Source organism: Notolabrus celidotus, chromosome 14, assembly GCF_009762535.1.
Source record: "Notolabrus celidotus isolate fNotCel1 chromosome 14, fNotCel1.pri, whole genome shotgun sequence".
Taxonomy (NCBI): domain Eukaryota; kingdom Metazoa; phylum Chordata; class Actinopteri; order Labriformes; family Labridae; genus Notolabrus; species Notolabrus celidotus.
In genome coordinates this window covers 31570060-31590545 of record NC_048285.1, presented here as the reverse complement: position 1 = coordinate 31590545, position 20486 = coordinate 31570060, and the positions used below count along the sequence as shown (strand labels likewise).

The 20486-nt window shown below is 41.1% G+C and overlaps 2 protein-coding genes across 3 annotated transcripts; one reads left to right on the top strand and one right to left on the bottom strand.

Moving 5' to 3' along the window:
• The first annotated feature begins 385 nt into the window (after positions 1-385).
• Positions 386-5787, top strand: sertad3 (SERTA domain containing 3). 2 transcript variants are annotated; one of them, XM_034701785.1, is made up of 2 exons: positions 386-541; positions 2955-5787. In XM_034701785.1, the coding sequence occupies exon 2, from the start codon at positions 2962-2964 to the stop codon at positions 3913-3915; it is 954 nt and encodes a 317-aa protein (XP_034557676.1). In that variant the 5' UTR covers positions 386-541; positions 2955-2961; the 3' UTR covers positions 3916-5787. The 2 variants fall into 2 exon arrangements, with proteins under 2 accessions (XP_034557676.1, XP_034557675.1); XM_034701784.1 differs by lacking the exon at positions 386-541 and adding an exon at positions 1169-1401.
• Positions 5515-19469, bottom strand: kcnk6 (potassium channel, subfamily K, member 6). The gene is made up of 3 exons (XM_034701783.1): positions 19025-19469; positions 12557-12949; positions 5515-7235 (listed from the first exon to the last, which is right to left on the bottom strand). The coding sequence occupies exons 1-3, from the start codon at positions 19341-19343 to the stop codon at positions 6985-6987; spliced, it is 963 nt and encodes a 320-aa protein (XP_034557674.1). The 5' UTR covers positions 19344-19469; the 3' UTR covers positions 5515-6984.
• Positions 19470-20486: the final 1017 nt, after the last annotated feature.

The following is a 20486-nucleotide window of genomic DNA, read 5'->3' as shown; positions in this document are numbered from 1 at the left end:
TATGTGAGTCTGTCACATGTAGAGGACATCCACTTTGTCAGATGAGTGGCATGTGTGGCTGTTGTGCAACTCACTGCAAGAAGAAAGTCAAGTAGACCAAGGACAGGTAGCACAATACCGGATGTCAGAATTATTTTCACAATAAAACCAGGTTTTCTTTTTTAGTGCATGCTACAACAACTTATATCTAATCCATATAAGGTGGTCTATACTTAAAGTTATTTTATTCAACTTTTACATACCCACCCAGCATTTCAACCACAAATCTGATAAATTAAGATGTTTTGTGTCTTTATTTTGAAGAGACTCCAGGAAGTTGTTCAATGTTTCTTCTTTTCTTCTTCCTTTTTTCTCTCCGCCCTCCAATACAGTGAGGAGGAGCCAAAGCTGTTTTTTTCAAAGTTGCCTCGCTGGTTTTTCATGAGAAGTCGAGTGGTGCTGGAATTGAAATCGAAACAGTTAATTTTGTAATGTTGGAGATTTGCGACAGTGGAAGTTGATTTTTGTGACATTTCTCCTCCCTGACGGCTGATCCTCTCAGGTAAATACTCACCTATTTACCCTTTATTACACGTGTGGAAGTTTTAAACTTTCCTTTAAGATAAAACAACCTTTCAGATGGACATGTGTGAAATCTGGGTTCAAAAGTGTTTTAATCTGATTGGAAATGGTATATCATGTGGAAAATCCTCAGTGAGATATAGGTTATGTATTTTAAATGAATGTATCGATCAGCTCAGTCGCTTCATGTCCTCTTAGAATTTGCAAGAATATTCGTGCACTACTATTTCCTGAAATGCAAGATAAAACATGCTGACTTTAAACATAGTTGGTAGTTGTGAGGTTTTAAAATGCACATTTTCGTACCTAATGTTCAAAATGCATATTGCAGGATTCCCTCTTCTAATGGTGATGTAATCATTGAGGAATTAGTGCTATTCAAATTACATAATAAGACCGACAGCATGGTGTGATCCATAATTAACAGAAGTGGACACGTGTTAAAAGATTTAAATAACACATTGTGATGCTAATATAATGTATGTTTATTCTACAAACATTAAAAACAGTGAGTTTTCACCAGGTTTTCACAGTGTAGTGAATCTAGGTGGAAGACTTCATTACCCATAATGCATTGCGGCACACCCAGCCCCCAATGGTAAACGTTTTGGCGTAAAACTTAAATCACGGGCGGGAGAGGAGCAGATCAGACTGAGGTAGCATGTAGCTCGGCTGAGGATCGATTTAAAGTTTTTAAAATAGTTTTTAATGTTTCTGAAATACTTCAGATAAAGGTTTAACCTTTATTAAGTATTTCTGTCGAAGAGGAATCAGGAAGAGGACTCTTTCTTTCACTTACGGCATCGTTTCCCTCTAAACTCACCGAGGAAGAATCAACAGGTCGGTTTCTTCTTTAACTTTTCAACTCTTTTACTAAAGTCAAACTCGACTAACTGTGGGAGTTATCACACCATGTTACTTATTTAATCTCAATAATCAATATAATTAAGGTCTCAGGTTTTATTTTTTTGTCTTAGATAGCATATTTCCTTTTCCCTCCTATATGAAGAGACTAATGTTACAACCCCCAACCACAGATACACACACACACACATTCACTGAGTTATATATGTGCTCATTTAAAATATAATTAATGAAGTTTATTATGTGATTTAAAGTTTTAACACTAAAGGGAAACAAATGCAGTTTATCTATAGATTATGGAAACAATCAAAGCAGTGAAACCATTTAAACTCAATGTTAGCTGTCTGTTTGAATTGAGTTTAAAAGAGCTGTGAAGTTATTTTTTTTTGTTTTGAAGTTTTGTTTTCAATTTTATTTTGATTCAAAGCTTCCTTTTATTTCAGTTAAATCTGTATTAAACATATAGTATGAGTTATGATTTTCTTAATGACATTACTTTGGTTTGAATACTCAGACTACTAAAAGTTAGCTCTACATTTTTTTAAAGGCTTTCATAATTATGTAAACATCTTATTCTGCATTTGGTGATTTTAGAGTTCCTTTTTGTTTATATATATATATATATATATATATATATATATATATATATATATATATATAATATATATATATATTGTTTTTTTTTGATTTTCTGTGAAGCATTTTGTAACTTTGTTTAGAAAAGTACGATAGAAATAAAGATTAATATTATTATTTTTATTTTTAATTGTTTATGTTGATAATTTTTTGTTTTTTAGAAGGAGTACAAAAACATTTACCCATATATGTGGTTGGTAAAATGTTGATTTAAACTCACTGTGACTATATTTGATCAGATTTATGTGTTAAGCACATATATATATATTTTTTTATACTTAATTTGTAGTTTTTCATTTTACAAACGAACATTTATTCCCTTCATCCACCCAACCACCCATTTTACTCACCAACAAGTGACAAGAATGAAAAAATATATATATATATATATATATATTTATATATAAAATTGTAGTAATAATAATAATAATAATAATAATAAAAGCAAAGACAGTAGAAATAATAGCTTATTAAAAAGAAATTAAATCTGTAGATTTTCAAGCAAATACTTACATAATAAACATTGTAAATGAATAATAAATACATACAAATAGAGTAATTAATTCCCCTTTTCATTCATAGACATGACAATAAAACATGAATATTTAAACTACCCCAAAAATGTTATGATGGACTCAGGTTCTTTAAATATTCGATGAAAGGTGACCAAATGGCATTATATTTTCAGGACAGTTGACGCAATTGTGTCTCAGTTTTTTAGAGCATCTTCCAATCCAGCTGCTGAATGAGGTTTATCTGATTCCACTGTATAAGAATGAGTCTACTGGCTGATAATGAGGGACAAGCTGTAGCCTTTGCTTGTGACTTCAGGATAGGGATCTCTGGGGGAGGGACCCTGAATGATTAATTTACCTTTATGCTTTCCTCCACAGTTTGAAGATGATCATGAAGAGGCAGAAGCGTAAGCTCCCTCCAGAGGACATGGAGGTGTCAGACAGGAGCAACCCTTTCTGGGAGAGCCAGCGCCAGTTTGTGTTCTCCGTCTCCCTGAACAAGTACCAGCGGAGTCAGGAGCTACCTGAACCCAGCCTGCGGAGGTCTGTCCTCATCGCAAACACACTGCGGCAGGTCAGCCTGGAGGCAGCCTGTATGGCGCCCTCTGCAGACTGGGAGATGTCACAGCCTCCTTGTAGCTCTTCTAGCAGCCTCTCAGCTCTCACCAGCTTCCCTCTGGTTCCTCTTAATAACCCGTCAAACTATGCTGTAAGCAGGTCCACGACCAGCAGCGCCCCCAGTGCCTTTAACGTCCCTCTTCCTCTCAAAGATGAAGATGAGGACTGGGGATCAATGTCCATGGATTCAGATTTCTCCCTGTCAGCTGCCATCTCCTCGATTCTCTCTGCACTGGACTCTACCATGGATGGGAGCATGCAGGCGGCTCCGAGGACACCCCTCAGGTCTTTAGAGAACCTGTCAGGTCCCTCTGAGGGACCTGTGGCAGGGATGAGGCATGGGTTTAGAGATTTTGGGGGAATGGGGGAACAACAGTGTAGGTCAGGGTCCAGCTACCTCAGTGATCTCACTGTTGAAGATCTGTTCCAGGACATAGACACGTCCCTGCTGGAGAAGGACATGTGTGTGCTCGGGCTCAGTGGAAGCGGGAATGTTTCTAGTGATGAGCTTTTACGATACCTGCCACCTTTGTCGTCGGTCTCCCCCTCGCACCCTTTCCCCCTCTCTCTCACCCAGAATCTAAAGTGCCTGCCTTCATTCTCCTCGTTCAGCCCGTCATCAACCTCGCCTTCTTTTTCTTCGCCACCTTTCTCTGCTCAAAGTCATGTTAAAGAGGTGTTTGAGCTGGAGCATCTGATGGAGATCCTGGTGGAGGCCTGAAGAGTCCACTTTGACTTGAGGAAGCCTGAACACCATGGACAAAAACTGAATCCCCAAGAGATAAAGCAAAAAATGTGCCTAATGTCAGAAACTCAAGTTGTTGTTGTTGTTGTTTTTATATTCTGCTCATGTACAGTGAGTTATGGTCTGTGGAAAGTTGTAAGAATGCTGTAGAAATGTAGAAAAGGTTGATGTGTGTGACAGGAGCTCCAGAGTTTGGTTATCTTGATGCATTTGACTTCTTTTTTCAGCCTTTCTGCACTCCAGAGAACACGGAGGTTAAAAGCAGTAAAAATGATGGGGGTAGTGAGCCAGACTGGGCTGTAAGTTTCCCCCTCAGTGAGTAAGACATGAGTCACTGCACAATGAAAAAAAAAAAGCATTTTACTACAGTTTCCTGTGTGACTCATCGGGGTTGAACTTTTGGAGGGAGATGCTTGATAAGAGAGCAGGAGCAGAGACAAACCGGCTGCAGTGTCGCCTTAAAAAAGTCAAATGCATCAGCTTCAAGTGATCCTGTCCTCACTGAACATGTAGAGCAGCACAGGCAGCCATGATTCATTCAGCAGACTAATGTTGGGGGACAAATCCTCGTTTTAAGAGTCTGATATGTTACTGAGCTCTAAAGGAGATTGAGATCTGGCTGATGTTTGAAGTCGTACGGTTGTCACACTAACGTTTAACGTCAAATCTTCTGTGAAGAAATCCTTTAACCCCGTTTTTATACGTTCCACGGGGGGGGGGGGGGGGTGAAATCAAGTGCAGAGATGAGGGTTTCAAAAAGGAGGAGCACAAAAGAAAATGTTCTTACTACTCCTTTAAGATGTCTGCATATTTATTATACCGGGTGGTTTAACCGGAGGAAATCATAAGAAGTGTGTTTAAGAGATTTCATGCGTGATAAAGTCTTGAAGGTTATCTTTAAAGGGACAGTTCCTCATTGTGTCCTTTACTTTATCCTCAGTGACAGATCGTTGTAGCTCCAGCAGGAAATTGTTTATTCAAGTAAAGGGAGGGCAGCTACCTCGAAAATGACTCGTGTGATGAAGCACGAGAGAGTTTAAAGGAGTTCTTTACAGTCTGAGTGCAGCTGAGAAACCCTGCGACCATCTCAGAGGGTTTAAGTAGACGCCTTATTTAGAAAACATCCTCAGGAGGATGAAAAATTAATCTACACCACTATGCAGCGACCTCTGCTGCACAGATGTGACGGTATGGGTCAGTCCGGGTCGGGTCAGCTTCATACTTTGAGGCCTGGATTCTTGTAAAGTCTGGACGGTTCTCACCTCCAGCCTGTGATCATTACTCACATTTTAACCTGTGTTGAGTTGGCCTGTTTGACCGGTTTACATCAGAATTATTGCACTTTTTTAAAGAAACTGCATTTCAAAGTCACGTCAGCACGTGGTTTGTGTTCCTGTGTTTTGAACAGAGAGGTAACGTTACATGTTTGGAGAACGTTGAGTCTTGTTACGTTTTATTTGCCTAAAAGATCAACGTGGAAAATGTGTTTGCTATCGGGCATTTTAACCTTCAGTGCTGAAATGCATGATGGGAAACGCTGTGATGAACTGTTAAGAGGAAGCACATGACGTCTTGTTTGTCAGACTTTTGTACATTTATTGATTATGGATCAAAGTTGCTTTCTATGCAAAGGTCCCCTGAATAGCTGGGCTCAGTCCCAAACTATTTATAAGTTCTGTTTCATTCTTATTCACTAATGATGTTTTTATGTACTGTGTTTACTTTTCTGTCCTCTATAATGTTTATGTTTTGAGATTGAGGGCAGAGCGCCCGGTTACTTTGTATTTAGACCTTTCCTAAAGAAGGCCAATGTTCACTTACACTGTTTTTAATAAAAGGAGAAACTAAGTATGAATCTTGTTTTGTGTAAGACGACATACTACAGAGCAAACCTTTTTAATGAATGGTTCTATAAGAATACATGTCAAACTGCTAGTAATAAATGACAACATACATACAAACTTTTTTTTACAGTATCAGGTTATAATTAAACACTTCATCTAACCACAACAAACAAACTAATAACTCTGAATTAAAGTGCGTTTCAGATGTCCGCTCTGGTGGATATGGTCTCACTGATATAATCAGGTCCTCAATCACCACAAAGAAGCACTCTCTTCTCTTAATTTGAGATAGTTTTCATCTTTTCTTCATCCTCCTTTCAAGAACTATTTGAGTAAAGACATAACATGATGCAATTCTTCCGTGCAGACACCAGGGGGAGCCACCATAAAGGTGAACAGCTGCTGTCCTGAGGCAAAGCAAGCTCAGCTGGAGTCCATGTTTTCACTGAGGCTGACCCAGACAAGTTACTACTGTCACAGGAAATCTAATTTAATACAAAACATGTTCCCAGAGTCTAACTTTTCTTTGAGGGAGTGGACTTAAGTTTCAATAGATTACTTTTATTTTACTGCAGCTGTGAAGTGAGGATAAATCTGACTGGACAGTCTACTAAATAGTCTGGGGGTGTTTGGGAGCTGAAGAATGAACGCCACTGATAAAAAGGAGCCTGGTTAAAGGTGTAAAGACCCCAGTACTCTTTAAATTGTAAGTGCACCCACCGACTGTGTTTGGCAGGCAGATTCAGTTTCAGATCACTTTCACACAATGTTTGTTTGACCTGAACTCACAACCCAAACCTGCTGTGACACAAACAGCAAAGACAAAGACCACAGTGATCTGAAAACAACCAGCCGTGTGTCCAGAGTCCGAGCCCGTCATGTGCGCCGCAGTGCTGCAGAGAGGGAAAAGCAACACCTGAGTGTTTCTGTCCAGGTGGGTCGGGGCAGTCCGGTTATGTTGGTCCTCTTCATGTGTGCAAAAAAAGTGATGCAGTGGTCCTCTCTCAAAGGCTGAATCTTACACTCGTCTCAATTCCTCATTTGACTCCCTCCTCCGTCTGTTCTGAGCGAGAGGACTACATGAATGGAAAAATTAAGACGAGGATTCAGATTCAGCCCAACAGTCTGGGTGTTTCAGAACCAGTTCAAGCCCAGTAGGTCACCAGAGGTAGAGCTTCTTCTCCTTCTTCTCCTCCTCCCCTCAGCCTTTGTTGATGGTGTTGTACGAAGGCTGGGATCCTGGTTCCAGCAGCTTACTGGCGTCTTTACCTCGAACATGAGGGGTCGTGTGATTTGGGTGTCCGTTCTCCACGATAGGCTCTCTGTCGTCATCCATGTCTGACTCCTCACAGCGGGGCAGCTGGAAGAAGGTGGTGAGGCCGTGCAGGTCGGCCATTTTATGGAAGGTGCGCAGCAGGAGGTACATCATCATCAGACCCACGAACAGGTAGACTGGAAGGAGAGAGAGAGACGGAGGTTACCAGAGTTCATTGAGTCGATATATCTGCAACAGGAGGCTGCAGGAAATCTGTGATAAACCTTCTAATAAAAGATTAAATCTAAGTTCATGTGTAGATCGTGATATGTTCTACTTAGACTAAACTAATCTGATATGTATTTACATTTTTCTAAAGTTGATAAAGCACTGTTCAGGATGGCTTTAGAGACACTCTCAGAACAAACCCAGTGAAAAACAGTGATCTTTGTTCATTTGAAGCCAAAAGAGAGGAAAGACAGCTACATATTATATCTAAAAATAGTCTTTCCCAGTCTTTACTCTGAAACTGTGGTCACAGGAAACACCGAGGGGTCAGGATAGAGTTAACTACTTAAGCTTTTCCATCTCCCGTCAAACAGGAGGACAAAAGTTTCCTCACGAAGGTCCAAGAGGTGAAAATTAAATACTCCATGTTTGTTTTTTTCTGCTCCGATTCTTGTGTTTTCCTCCCAGGAGAGCCATGTGTTTTTCCTCCTGTCACATGTGTGCACTTAACAGCACCAGGGTTCAGGTCCTGGACAATACTCTCTCATTATACAAGTAGGCCAACTGTTAAAGGAACACAGCGTAGGATTACAGAGGCCTCAGACCCAGACCTGTACAGTAAGCATGGACGTGAGCGGTCAGTGATGCAGGAGAGATCCTGAGACATGCAGGTCAGCACCTGCTGCTTATATATATCACAACATTTGCTCCTATATGTTCCCCTCGACCCTCCTTATAATCTCTACCCTCTTAAATGAACCGCTGCACTTTAAACCTGCAAAGTCAACTTATACATGTTTAATGTTTTACTGCTTTTGTTTCTTTTTACTCATCGTGGTGGAAAAACAGACTTTGACCGTCCAAATTCCAAAACTCCAACACAACATATTTGCTCTTCAGCGACTCTAAACGCTGTGATGTGAAGAAAAAGCCCTAAAAACAGCAGTTTCTCAGTTTCACAGTCAATAAGGTGAGCGAGTTTGAACATGTCTGAGCAGGCTGCAATAAGTATCCGCTGTACATGTTGACAATAGCAGAAGGAGTAGATAGCATATAGAAATAATGTGCATATAGTTGAAGGTAATAATCGTAGCTGAATGTGAGTGATCCCTATCTTGTCAAAATGTCAATGTTGACTTCATTACTAATAATCTGAATGAGCAGAAAACAGGATTTTAATACCTATGAAGTCAGTAAAGCAACATCCCTTCAGCTTGATGAAGATATTACAGAAATTTAATCTTCTAGAATAGATCACCTAAAGTGTCCTGTAGCGACTACAAAGAGCCAGAAGCCGCTGAGAGGCTGAGGTTGGGCCTAGTAAAATGTCTGGCGCTAAAAGCAAAAATCACTGATGAACAAAAAAGTAAGTTTAACCTTTTATTAATGAAAAAGGATAATCAACTCATGATAAAGTAAAAATAATGAAAATAGCGGTCAAGAAAAAGTATGGAGACCCAGCTCATCTCCTCTCTCTACCTCCAAACAAAATAAAACAAGATGCCTAAATGAACTGAATATCCCCGCCTCTAACACATGACCGTAAATAACCTAATCAACTGACCCCACAATAAACCATAACGTAAACAAACAACAAAAAATATACAAACAATAACCTACCCTAAACCTCAAAATAAGATACTGTAAGGACGTAAAATCAGAGAAATGTTCGTCTTTTAGTGAACGAGTTGTGCTGAATTATGTCAGATAATAAAAGACACACCGACTCAAGCTTTGCTCTCATCTTCATAAAACACCACAAGGACTTCACATATTAACGAACAACAGCAGTTTGAAAAGACGTCACTTCCTCAGGTTGTGAGAACAAGAGGCCACTTCCCTCTGTAGGTCACTAATCCTCCTCACAACCTGCAGGAGCTGTTTGGGTTAATCTGACTCAACCCGACCTACATCATCATCATCATCATCATCATCATCATCATCATCATCGTTACATAATGAAGCCTGTGGGATGAGAGAAAACAACAACGCTGCTGCTCCGTGTGAACCGCCGGGACTCCTTCCAAACTGAACTCAAGGGATTAGCTGAGGACACCCAGCAAACAAGCTACTTCCATCATGTCATTTTGGGTCCTACTGAGCAGAAAATATTAAAGTCAAACTTAATTTTCATGCCCCAGGAGTCTGCAGAAATACAAAGTTTCACACACAAACACTCAAAACAACAGCGTGTCTACTTTAAGACAAAAAGTCATTCGCTCTGTGATTCAGTTAGAGAGAAAACACCCGAACAGAGGCAGAAAACAAGAGAGCCACTATGAAAGTGACCTCCATCATGTGACAGTGAAGTTTCAATTTAATCAGGAACAAAGAAGCTCCAGGACCCGATCCAAGACTTCATGAAGGATCCCTTACAGTATCATATGAATCATATCATCCGAGGGGGTTTCCACCACACTGATATGGGTGCTCCGGTCTCTCTTTTTAAGGATACATATTTCAGAGTGTTTCTGTTGAATACAACACATTCACTCTGGTGTTTACTTCATACTTTTAGAAATGCATGCTCCAAACAGGCTGAACAGGAAACCTAAAAGCATGCATGCATCACTTTGCATGTCTAGATGTTGCTTTCCTGCAGGGAGGGAAATTAAGTGAATTAGCATCATGACTCAAAGAGCAAGAGATGCAAACTGACTCAAGAAAATATGACGAAACAAGTCTCTGACATGACAAAGGAACTCTAAAAATAGCAACGACATATCTCACTGAGAAGACTAAGGCAACTCTTGGCAAAGCTTATAATGACAAGGCTAAAAATATCATAAGAAAAACAACATTTTTTGAGTAATTACTGTGAAGATTAAAACTGTAAACCTCATGATGCTGTTTGTGGAAGTCAGAGGATCAGTAAAGTCAGCGTTGTTAACCCTTACGTGGGTGATCCAGTCTTGGAAATCAGAGATGACGACAAGGGAAATTCTGTCATAAAATTCTCAGCAAATACACAAACATCTTTACTTAGCAATATACAAATGTGTGCTTCCATTTCCTGACAGTAAACACACACATTCAAAGTGTAGAGTTTATTTCTGGAAGCTGACATGTCATCCCCTGACCTGCTACCGAGAAAAGAGAAGCAGTGAGAGGTGCAACTTCTCACATCAGAGGTGAGAATTAAAACTGCACGCACGACTGAGAAGGTCCGCTGCTACCCTCTGAGCAGAAAACACTCATCCTGCAGTTATGAGCTTTTAAATCATATCTGGCATCCTAAATGAAAATACATCAGGCTTGTGTGTGTGTCTGTAACAAGAAACAGCATCTGATGTTGACATGTGCAAACTGCAGTTCCTAAAGTGTCCACCAAACGATGAAACTGGCTCCAAACGACAACGAAACCTCATCAACACCCAGGTGGAAATTCCAGGGGGGAAATTTTAATACCTTTTTCGTTTTAAAGCTATTAAGGTTACAAGTTTTGCATAGTTAGAGACATGGTTGACCTGACAAATGCCTCAACTCTGCATTCCCAATATGGCGACCCCCATCATTAGGCTTCACAGCTCTGCTTCAGAAAAACAAATGAGGGATGTCACTGAGACCACGTCTAGGTTTCATACAGTGTGTAGGAGGGACACCTTTTAAACCTAAGTCAAATTCACAAATTATAACCTCCTTTTTTGTCTGTCCTGCCCTGGAATCAAGCCTTTGTATTTAAAGCTGAGTCTTCTGGACATTGCACCTCTAGAAAGAAAATGACAAAAAGTTTCTGCAGCTGAACGTCCTCTGCTGAAGACAGTGTCATCATCTCTGGCTCTGGCTCTCTGCAGGACACAGCGCTCATAATCTGCTCTCCTCTTCAGCTCTCATCTTCAGCTCTGCAGGCCCAGTGTGACCCTCACAGGACAAACCCATACCAGCCTCAGTGAGTGTCATGTGACTCCTGTTAGCTGTCACTTCAACACAAGTGCAGTGTGTGCCCTTACTCTTAGTCATCACTGCAGATAACTTACAATAACAGAGGAGAAATTAGCATTAATGTTTCAGTCTTGAAACTTGACTTTCGGACATCAAACTACAAAACTTGTACAGTCGTGTTTTTATCACCTCAGAAGTATTTCTAAAACTCGGTCCGTTTTAACTTTTAAAGACACAGAGACGATTTTACATTCATCTTTATAGTACATTATTTCAGGTTACTGATGGTTCAGTGTAACTTCTGGTTAATCAGTTTAGCTCCTGGCTGTTTGCTTTGTTCCTTTATTTAAATGATCCTTCTCAAAGCTGCTCAGTGCAGTTTCCCCCGTCAACACATAAAGTTTTGTTTACATTCAGTGTCACTCACTAAAACACACTTTAAGTATTTTACAATGTGTCACATGTACATTTCTTTCCTAATATCAGTATTGGTAGACTTTCCTCAAACATTATGAGATGCAGAGGAGACTACAAGACAATTCTAACTGACCATCAACAGACGAGGACTCCACGCTCCACTGACTCATCACAAACAGCTGAATACTGCAGTGTTTGTTTTTCCTACCTGGATCTGTTTACTGTGTATAATATGTAGATAGAAGATCAGACCTCTAAGTGTGTGTGTGTGTGTGTGTGTGTAAAGAGTGTGTGCTAACATAACAGGGAGGGGGGAGTTTTTGTGTGAAGCCAGGCACTTGTGAGTAACTTGCAACATGTTCGTGTTAAATTACACATGTGAGTGAGACTTTGCACGAATCATGGGTGCTAATTTGAGACTAAAGGCATTTATTGAACCACTTAAACCTGACAGCTCTGAGTAAACGGGGACTGATAAGGACGTCATAGTGAGACGATCGTGATGGGGCAACACCTTCTTATCAAACATCGTCAATTCAGATCGCCACCAAGCCTTAAAGGAGAAGTGTGTCAGCCTGGCTACTGAGGAAACATTCAGAATCAAGTCTGAAGAAGTTCACACATCAGACACAATGTGACAAAAAGTGAAGAAACTCAATCAGGGAAGGGTACAAAACAAATAAAGCACTCATGATGCTTTTACAATCAGACAAGGAACTGCAAAAATAAGCTGAACATTCAACGAAATGCAGAACAGACATTAGTTCACAGAAAAGAGAGCTAGAAAGAGAACTCAAGGACTATTATTAGCCGCAACATCTTTGCCTTAAAGCAATGATGCATGAAAGATTCAGTTTCACTAAACTTCAGAGGCTAAATATGACTCAGGGTGTCTGGGTTGATCTCACTGTATTTAACAATCCTAGGTTTTTAGGCTGTGTTTAAGTTGGGGAGATAGATTCCTGATCTATGAGAAGATCACTGCACTCACCCATGGCAGCGACCTGGTACAGCGGTCTGTACTTCTGCATAGGATGCGTCCCCGGAACAAAGTCCCCCAGTCCGATGGTGCACAGCGAGATGAAACAGAAGTAGACTCCATCCAAGAAGGACCAGGTCATCTCCACAGCGCTGAACACGGCCGCCGGCGCCACAAAGAAGAACAACACCACCAGGACCAGCAGCAGCACGAAGTGGAGGATGGTGGCCGGCCGGGGCTCCATGCCTGAACGCTGCAGGAGGCCGACGGGAGCCATAACCAGGGGATACATCAGCCTCTGCACGCAGGCCGTCAGCACCAGCATGGTGAAGGGGACTCCGATCAGGGCGTAGACGATGGAGAAGGCTTTCCCGGTGTCAGACAGAGGAGTGTTGTGACCGTAGCCTGTTTGAGACACAGCAGAGAGAGAGGGGATCACAAGAGAGGACAAAGAGATGATCGGTTAGAAAAGTCACACATTTGGCAGAAGAAAGGAGGAGCAGTCAGTTCTTTTTTATACTCCTGATTCTTATTTGAATTCTTTAAACTGTGAGCTGTGATCATCCTTACTGACTAAATCACCTCAAAGACATCAGAGACTCAAACAGCTGAGATCAAACAGCTTTAGAGTCCATGAACACTTTCAGGATTTTTTTTTCTTTTTAAAGTCCAGTCAGCAGTTTTTAACTCAACCTTTGTTTAACAGCATTTCATGATATTTCTTTGTGTTTTTTTAAAATATCTTATTTGTAGCATTGAGTATCTTTAAGGGTTATTTTTTAACTTCTAGACAGAGAGCGGAGGAATTAGAGGGGCAATTTAGTAACACCTTTAAAAAAGCTCCATCAGCCAGATGATGAGGGAGCCCTGGAAGAACCCTGAGAGATGACACTGCCTGAGAGGCAAAACTCAGGGTGAGGCACTACTCAGGTAGACAGCACTCTCTTCTGAGGACTCTTCATCATAGGCAAGTCTTGCTTTATGGAGAGACATGTTGCTCTATCTAAAAGAATGTAGTTTTAAGTTCCATTTACCTCCTCTGGGATGGAGAGAGGGCAGAAATTTAACAGAACAGGTTTTAATATTCAACATTTGTGGCTCGTTAGCAGAAAAGGCAAAGACAATCAGTTTCTTTCCTGTTTAATCTTTACAATGCACCCAGCATCAACTCATTCATGCAATTTAAAGTGTGATAATAAAAGTCCTCACTTTGCTGCAGAAGCAGAGAAAGTATGCTGGAGGTAAAGCCACTGTACTTGTAAGACAAGAGTTAACAGCAGCACATGATTGGGGCTCTCTGTGTTTTTGAGCTGCAGCCAACTTTTCAGTTGAAAGACCTGAAAAACAGCAGCTGTGGTCAATATCAGGGCACTAATGCTGGAGGAAGGAAATAAAACTCCAGCTCACATCACAAACTGCCAACAGGGAGACTTTCTGCAGCTGGCAGGAACAACACTGCTGCTGACACGAGCCTCTGACCGAGCCACATCTGCATCCTCTGTCACATGAGGAAGAAACTTACTGGAAGATAATAACCTAAAAATATGATGAAAGTAATTATGAAACACTACAAAACATGCAATCAACTCAGGCACACTAAAAAGACACACTGATCCAAACAGAACGAGCCCGAGAGACAGGACTACCTGTTACTGTGCCAAAGAAGAGTTTGCACAAAAGCACCGGATCATTTAGTTTGAATAGGAATCGTTTAACAACAGCAGGGTTAGTTAGATTTTGTTCCTCTGAAAACTTAAAAACAGCTTCAACAGCACAAAAACACAAACAGCAGAGGAGCTGCAGTTACAACAGAAACTGAATGCAGCTGTACTTTGATGCCAAGTGCACCCGTTTATTCTTTAAGCCAACATCAGAGAATCACAGTTGATCCTCCTTACATCTATCACTGATGACTGCATTTGCACACCTTTCTATACTTTTAAATGTGTCCTTCAGAAGATGTGCGACAGAACAAAATATACTGAAGCTATGCTGGATATATCTTTAAAATAAACTTGATTGAAGTGGTAATTTTCAGCTACAGAGACAGAGCTTTAATACCTATAATTACATCCTGAATAAACTCAAGCTCCTGTAATCACTGGCAACACTTAGAGGATGTTTTTAAACAGAGCTGCCTGAAGAAGAGACAATTTCATGCATCCAGGACAAAGCTGTCTCTGTTACGATCAGCCTGAAGGTTACTCCGATTACAAACGCTCAGGAGCAGAAAAAACACGTTGGATGTACCTCTCTGGAGTCACATGTTGTGAGTGTTTCACACAAAAATGGTAGAGAGAAATATGGTGCACAATGTTTCTGTTGACAGATCAGTGCTGGGTTTGAACCGGATAGTATCACACAGCTGCAGCGGACCCTGAAACTGTCTGCAGAGATAAAACAGGCTTTCTTTTGTGCTGGGCTACAGCCGTGAGATAATGGTTAAAAAAAGCTTTTATATCAAAACACCAAAAACATGACATCACTATAGAAACACAAAGATGGAGAAACCCTCCACCAGCAGGAAGTTCACATTTCAAACAGGTACCTTCAGGGCTCTGACACACTGCAGGAAACAATGAGATCACACGGTCAGTTACAGCTACAGCTCCAGCTCCAGCTGTGTGCACAAAGAAGTTACTGTGAATTCAAGGGACTCTATAACGACACTGTGCTGCAAGTCCAGTTCTCTCTTGGACCATTGTTCACTGGCTTTGAATTCAATTTCTAGTGTTTTGTTTATGCACAACTTCCACCCTGAGTCCTCACTTATTAAAAGCCCACATAAACTTAAGAAAACATGAGCGCTTAATTCAATTTTCTTATCTGCTGCCCTAAATCTGTGCACGCTTTGAGCTCCACTTACAGGCTAAATGAAGCTGGAGTTGAATGAAAGTTTGCAGCCTGAGGCTAATTTGGAGAAAACGTATCTGGCTGGACAGATTAGACACACAAACGGTGGTCAGTAGTCAGGATTTCTCTGGACAGGCGTGGTGAAGGGATTTTCTGCTGATCTGTTCAGCTCAGTGGAAAAAAAATATTCCTTTTATGTCTTCAAAAAATGAACCAAAAGGGTTTGACCACAAGAAAAACTAAGTAGCAAAGTCTTTGTGCAGACTTTAATGGTTTGTGTGTCATAATGTGCATTCAAGCATGGAAGCTAAAAAAAGAAATGTGCAAGCTGGCGCACGTGGACGTATGGCTTCAGTTTTAGCACCTCATCATAAATCGAGCAGATCAGAAAAAGGAGACATCACAGGATGTTAAATCACCTCACAGTTCGTGTTAAATGTTTTGATGCTTGTCTAATTTTTGCAGAACTTGATTCTTCCTCTGTAATGTGTTTCATACACACCTACACACGTTTGAGCATGGAGGAACTACAACCTGAGAAATAAAAGCCACTTTGAGTTTTTTCACTTCTGGTTTAACTGTCAGATGAGAGCTTCAGATAATAAAGAGGTAGCTTGATGTGTAATGTAAGGAAACACACGCAGTATTGTCAAACAAACTCCTCCTGACCTTCAGGGTCACTATGTTCTGCTTCATGCATGAATTTGCATTTCCTCGGTGCCCATGTGAGTGTGTGTTTTTCAGCAGCAGCAGCGAGCCTGAGAATGTGACTCAGAGTTTCTTTAATTGTTTCCTCAGATTGTTCAGGGGCTTGTAAGGAAAGCCTCTCAGCGTTTTAATGCGATGTTAATAGGAGGGAGCTGCAGAGTGTGGGTACTGTGGGCATCAGAAGTCCTGCGTAGCTTTTTTAATCTAATCCACAAACTTCATTTGCATATTGAAACATTTTCCTGTTTCTGGGTCCTGTGCACAAAAATCAGAATGACTATCAAGTGAAAAAGTTCTGACGTGTGTTTCCTCATTTCTTGTACGTGCAGCCCTCCTGGAGTTACCGTGATGCACTCTGTGGTTTCTAATTTTACTTAAATGAGACGCGTTGACAGTTACATTTAGTTTCACAGTTAAATTTAAGAGTTTTGAGATCATCATTCTTGCTCCTTCATGAAAACTTTGCTCCTGACACTTTTCAGAGCTTGTCCTGCAACATGTTGATGTCCATGTTACATTTATCTTCTTCAATCAGTGTGACAAACTGCTGCTGATCATTTCAGAGCACTCCAGGACTTTCCCACAGTTTAGTTGTACATCTCAAACTCGTAGTGTCAAGCCAACAGTTTCATGCAAAGTGAAACCATGATAAAGGTATGGCTTTGTCTTAGTACTGCTGTTTATATGAATTCATCCTGATGTAAATGAGCTAGGTCCAGTAAACGGAAGACAACAAGAACACCCCCCATTTTTAAATCTCTGTTGACTCTCTTCTTTGCATCAACATCCCGTTTAGACAAAAACAACAACCCCATCAAATTAAAGAAACAGAACATCTGACAGCCGGAGGAACTTCCCATCATGTCACTGAAATCAACTGCAGCTTAAAACAACAGAGCAATGATTACATCGGGCCTTAGAGGAACAAGAACTTAAAAGTGAATGCTATGAATGAAAAGTGCCAAACTACCAGGGATCAGTTATTAACTACTAGGAGCAACATGTCACTCAAGGACTCTTCAGACACTTCAACACAGAGACTGGAGCTGAAGATCGAACCATTATTCTCTTCTCTCTCACCGGAGTCACGGCTGTCTTTAAAACACTTTCCCTGCATGCTGCACATCCACTTCTCTCAAAATCACATCTGTCTGTCTTAAGGCTTCTAACATCTGAGAGCGACACGCTGAGTTCGCACAGCTCACCTCTCAGTGTCCACTAGTGTCAGGCCTTCAGAAGGCATTTCAAAACTCTGAGAATGTCACGAGTTTGAGTAAAATGTTTGGTTTGCCCTGTTAAAGTCAGAGGCTTGGGTTTCCAAACTTACAAATGATGTAAATGTAAACAGTAAGACATTTCTAATGTTCCTAGGCTCAGCTTCATGGCAGACAAACCTCACATCATCTTAACAATCATTCAAATAGTATCCAGTGAAAGCCAATTTTCATACACCAACAATAAAAGCAAATGAAACTGCAGAGAACAGTGATCCTTATCCTCCTACTGTTCACATCAGTAAGACAGACTGCAGCCCAACTATCAGACTCTCTAGGACCATTCAGTTCCTCCAATACAGTGTACCAGTCCTGCATTTTAAAGTCCTGATGGCAGAGCTTTGCAACAAAACTTCACTCCACAATTTGGCCCTTAACTTTCCTTTGCTTCTTGGCATGGAGAAAACGGTGTTCATCCACTTTGTATAAACTGGAATACAGCACCTGATTAGCTTACTAGTGCTTCAAGGTATGAAGGCCATAAGCAGACATGCATCCATACATTTTATTTTCACTGTATTCCTTTGAGATCAAGATCATTTCAGCTGTCTTCTCAAGATCCATGCAGATCACCAGGGTTACAAGACAAACACAGGCTTACCTTACCTCATTAGGTGGTGTGGCCAATACCAGGATGGCATGCAGTTTTCTAAATCACCATAAAATGACCCTGTTATTACAAGAACACCAGCTGTGCTATCCTAAAATATATGTAGATATCTCAAGAGAAGACCTGATGTTAACTTGTCATCAAAGGAAAACAGAGTAAATAAATTGTAGGGAGGCACTTTGGCTCATTTGGGCTCCCATATTAATGGAGGTCTTGAGCTGCAGTCATCTTTTAATCAGCACTAAAGCTCAGATATGTGTGAAGTGATCAGTTCTTCTACTTCTGTGATTAATTCAGGGACAGTAATGTCACTGACCACAAACACATCATCACACTCTCCATAAACCCACCATCTGTAGGTGGCTTTATGGAGATTGTGATGATGTGTTTGTGGTCCCACTAAAACATCTGTAATGTCAGCTGCATCTCTCACTTCCTGTATCAGCAGGTGTCAGGTGTCTTGGGTTGATAGAAACAGAACTGAATCAGAATTTGGTGACCTCTAGTTTCTAGTGAACTTCTAACCACCCTCTACCTCTGCTCTCATGTTCAACTGTTGCCTTAAAGTTTGATAATTAAAGCCACTGAACATTTCCTCTAATCAGAAGAGAAAACATGTGAAGGAGTCTTTCATGTTTGTGTTCAGACTCAGAGATTTGGGGTTTCTGAGGGATATTAAGAGTAAATGATTTGTTCATTGTTTCCTGATCTGAAGTCTTCTGAGGGATCTGTTTGTGTTTTTAAAGATTCACACAAACAGCTGCAAGTTGTTAGTAACATCCAGGACACGTGGCAAAATAACGTCATAGAGACCGTCAGAGTGAGAGCTTTTGGGGATTTGAACTTAAAAATAAAGTCCACATGTTGAAGTTTGTATCCATATATATCACATATCTGATGTTTATGATATTATTGACCTTCCTTTGAGGGAGCTACAGGAACATTTCCTCTGAGCTCAGGTTTGCGTCGTGCGTAAAAACGCCACCCGGTGACTTCTCTCCCCCAAAACTTCGTGTGCCTGTAGTTTGGACTCACCGACAGTGGTGACCAGAGTGTTGGCGAAGAACATGGAAGATGCCAGGTCCCAGCTGGACGCTTGAACAGAGGAGTTTTTGAGCACGGAGACGCCGTACTTGTTGGCCGTCAGCACTTTGACCAGAAAGCGCTCGAGGGACGCGACGTTGACGCAGCTCTGGTTCAGGAACTCCTGCTTCAGAGTCTCCATGTCCTGGCGCAGCTTGTCCTCCACGGGCCGCTCGATGCTGGAGAACACCAGAGCTCCGAACAGAAGGTAGATGATATAGAAGAGGATGAAGCCTGTGAGCAGCAGCCACGACCTGCCTGCTGAATGCATGTCTGGTTTTTCACTCCTGGACTAACATGAGTGGAGCAGCCGACCGCCGGGCTTCCCTCTCTGACTCTCTGACTGACTTCTTTCTTCTCTTTTCCTCTCTGTGTGGGAACTTTTCAGGGGGCTGTCCTAATTGAACTTGAACCCCTCCTTGTCAGCTCATCCTCCTCCCACAGTGAAACAGGAGGGTGTGGTCAGCTCAAGATCCTGGAAGTGCATCCTGAAGAAGACTGGGGAGGTGTTTTCTCTCTGTCAAGCCACACTTCTCATGCAACTTTTCATAACTCACCATAACTTCAGACTTTTGCAGATTTTTTATCATGCCAAAATAAAAAAAGTGGAATTTCTTGCTCCATAAATCATATTTATATTCCCCCAAATTATGAGATCACTTATGTTTTGTTTGTGCAGAGTCAAAAGGACAAGGCATGTCTCCATGGTTGTGTTGTTTAATCCAGTTTATCTAACTTAATTCATCTTCTTAGTCATTCTTTGGTTGTTTAAGTTCATGCTTCAGTTAAGGTCATAGTTTCTCAGCCTCATAAAGCAGGTGTCACATCTGTCTGCATCTTCGCTTCAGCTCAGGACTTCAGATTGATGAATGTGCAAGGATCAGTATAAATGTTTGTCTTTATGTTGTAGTGATGTACTCACTGATGTACTGTTTTTCTGCTGATGCTGCTTTCAGACATTTTCTGCATGTTTTCTGATCCGGATGTGGCCCACGCCCTCTCTGTGGTCTCTCTGCAGACTGAGACCTGATGATTGTTCTTTACTGTAGTCTTCACTCTGTGCCTGTAACATTATTGTATGAAAACCACGCTTTCATAATCATGTTATCTGCAGACTTTCCTCTGATACTGAGCCACACATTGACCTCAAAAGAACCTTGATGTGGTTTAGATCTCATGATGCTGGCCTGGATACTTTTACACAACCTATAAAGTCTTTGACAAGAATCAAATTGTTGTTGCAGGGGGAAAAATTACAAAATTGACGGCTGTAGATTACGCAGTATCACAAGTAGGCAGCTCCAGGATGAATGTGTTTGTATAGAAGAGGCTGTCACATCAAACTGCATCATTTTATCCACTGAGAGACTTCAGCTTGAGTTCTCAGAGGTCTCACTCATGCTTCTTTCCTCAT